We start from the raw sequence: 2628 nt of genomic DNA on the forward strand, positions 1-2628 counted from the left end.
AGCGTAGATCCGGGATGTAAGCCCATCCAGCAGAGACGAAGAAAATTCGCAGCTGAAAGGAATAAGGTGATCAACCAGGAAGTGGATAGCCTGCTAGCAGCAAACAAGATAAGAGAGGTAAAATATCCAGAATGGCTATCAAACGTGGTAGTAGTGCCCAAGAAGAATGGACAATAGAGAGTATGTGTGGACTTCACCGATCTCAACAAGGCATGTCCGAAGGACCCCTTCCCACTTCCTCACATTAATGCAATGGTGGATGCGACAGCTGGACATGAAATGTTAACATTCTTGGACGTCTGGAGTGGACTGTACCTTTGGAGTTTCATCCGGAAAATTCTTGGGCTACATCGTAACTCAAAGAGGAATAGAAGCCGGCACGGAGCAAATTAAGGCAGTATTACAGCTAGAGTCACCAGAAAAGCCAAAAGATGTGCAACGGCTAGCAGGCAAGGTGGCAGCCTTGAGCATGTTCATCTCGAGATCCTCAGACAAATGCAGGCTATTTTACGACATATTGAGGAAGAGCCAGAAATTCGAGTGGACCACAGATCATGAGCAAGCATTTAGAGAGCTGAAACACTACCCCAGCACCCTGCCGTTACTATTAAAGCCAGAACAAGGAGAACCATTGTTTCTTTATCTAGCTGTCACAGAGGTAGGGGTAAGCACGAACCTAGTCAGAGAGCAAGCCAAGGAGCAAAAGCCAGTCTACTATGTAAGCAAGTCTCTGCTGCCAGCAGAGACCAGGTACACATCTCTCGAAAAACTAGTACTAGCACTTGTAATTGCGTCTTACAAACTGCGCCCTTACTTTGAGTCCCACACCATACATGTTGTGACCAATTACCCACTAAAATCTATAATGAGAAAGCCTGAGCTGTCAGGCAGAATGTCAAAATGGTCCGTATACCTTAGTGGGTACGACATCAGGTATGATCCAAGAACCGCAATAAAGTCGCAGGCACTGGCAGATTTCGTGTCAGATTTCAGCCTAGCTATCCAAAACCTGGTAGACAAAGAAATCCTAACCCTCCAAGGGAACAAGGAGGCAGAAGTCTGGCAGATGAACATTGATGGAGCCTCCAACCAAAGGGGGGTAGGTGTAGGCCTAATCCTGCGATCCCCACATGGAGATCTGATAGCACAAGCAGTACGGTGTAAATTTAAGGCAACTAACAATGAAACAGAATATGAAGCCTTAATACTAGGAATGAAGCTGGCTCTGGAATTAGGAATCAGGAACCTGCAGGCATTTAGCGACTCCTTACTTATAGTTAACCATGTGAATGATGAGTATGTAGCTAGGGATTCAAAGATGATAGCCTACCTAAAAGTGGTAAAGGAGCTTAAACAGAAATTCAGAGATTGCAAGCTCAAACAGGTCCCCAGAGACCAGAATGTGGAGGCTGACGCCCTAGCAACCTTGGGGGCAACCTTCAAGCCAACAGAGCTGGCTAACATCCCCATCGCACATGTATTGGGGCCATCAATCCAAAAAGTAGAAGAAGCAGATAAAGGAGAACTAGAAGATCAGCAGGATGGGGCGACAGTTTTGTCAAGCACAGATGGCCATTCAGATGACCAGTCAGCTGATCAGGCAGATGATCGGGACTGGCGAACGCCTTACCTAGATTGGTTAAAGCACGGAAAGCTACCGGATGACAAGAAGGAGGTAAGGGGCTTTAAAATGAAACCCTACAGATTCACACTAATTGATAATGTGCTTTTTAGAAAGTCACTGACAGGACCCTACTTACGATGCCTGGATAAACAAGAAGCACATACCATATTTCATGCCCTCCATAGTGGCGAATGCGGAAAAATGAAGGGGGCAGGAGTCTATCCAATAAAGCCCTCACACAGAGCTACTTCTGTCCTACAATGAGGGCAGACTTGGCAGAGTATGCCCGAAAATGTGACGCCTGCCAGCGGTCAGCGCCAATGATCCACCAGCCAGCAGAACCTTTGCATCCTATCATTTCCCCCTGGCCATTCATGACATGGGGAATGGACATCGTGGGCCCTCTACCTAGAGCCCCAGGAAAAAGACTATGGATGCTAGCAATGACAGACTATTTTTCAAAATGGATAGAAGCGGAAGCATTCACGGAGAGATGATCAGAAGCCTGGATACGGTAGATGAGCTGCGAGCAAGTGCAAAGATACGTCAGGCTGCCTACAAACAGTCAGTCGCCAAAAGTTACAACAAAAACGTAAAAATCAGGCTCCTGGAGGTAGGAGACCTGGTTCTCCGCGAAGTGTTCCGAAACACCAAGAATCGCAAGGCAGGCAAATTCGCCTATAAGTGGGAAGGACCATACCAGGTTGAAGGCGTTGTTGTCCATGGGGCGTACAGATTGATGACCATGGATGGTCAAATCATACAAAAACCATGGAACATACTTCATCTGAAGAGGTATCACTTTTGATAAAAGTAGAATTTAGTGTACAGAGTTTTGTATTCAAAAACGGCAAAAAAAAAGGTAGCAGGCATACTACCAACTTTGTTCCATTTATTTTCTTTTTATTATGTTTCTTTGAGCTTTAAAACTACTATTGGAGCCGTGTGGTCTGTAGCTTCCTGGGACCACAATTGCTCTAACACCCCATGAGATAATGCCAGTT

General features: G+C 45.9%; 1 protein-coding gene across 1 annotated transcript; it reads left to right on the top strand.

Annotated features, from left to right (window-relative positions):
- The first annotated feature begins 865 nt into the window (after positions 1-865).
- LOC141586379 (uncharacterized) lies at positions 866-1888 on the top strand. Its single transcript, XM_074407590.1, has 2 exons — positions 866-1057; positions 1172-1888. The coding sequence occupies exons 1-2, from the start codon at positions 866-868 to the stop codon at positions 1886-1888; spliced, it is 909 nt and encodes a 302-aa protein (XP_074263691.1).
- Positions 1889-2628: the final 740 nt, after the last annotated feature.

This window comes from Silene latifolia, chromosome 1 (assembly GCF_048544455.1).
Source record: "Silene latifolia isolate original U9 population chromosome 1, ASM4854445v1, whole genome shotgun sequence".
Classification (NCBI taxonomy): Eukaryota; Viridiplantae; Streptophyta; class Magnoliopsida; order Caryophyllales; family Caryophyllaceae; genus Silene; species Silene latifolia.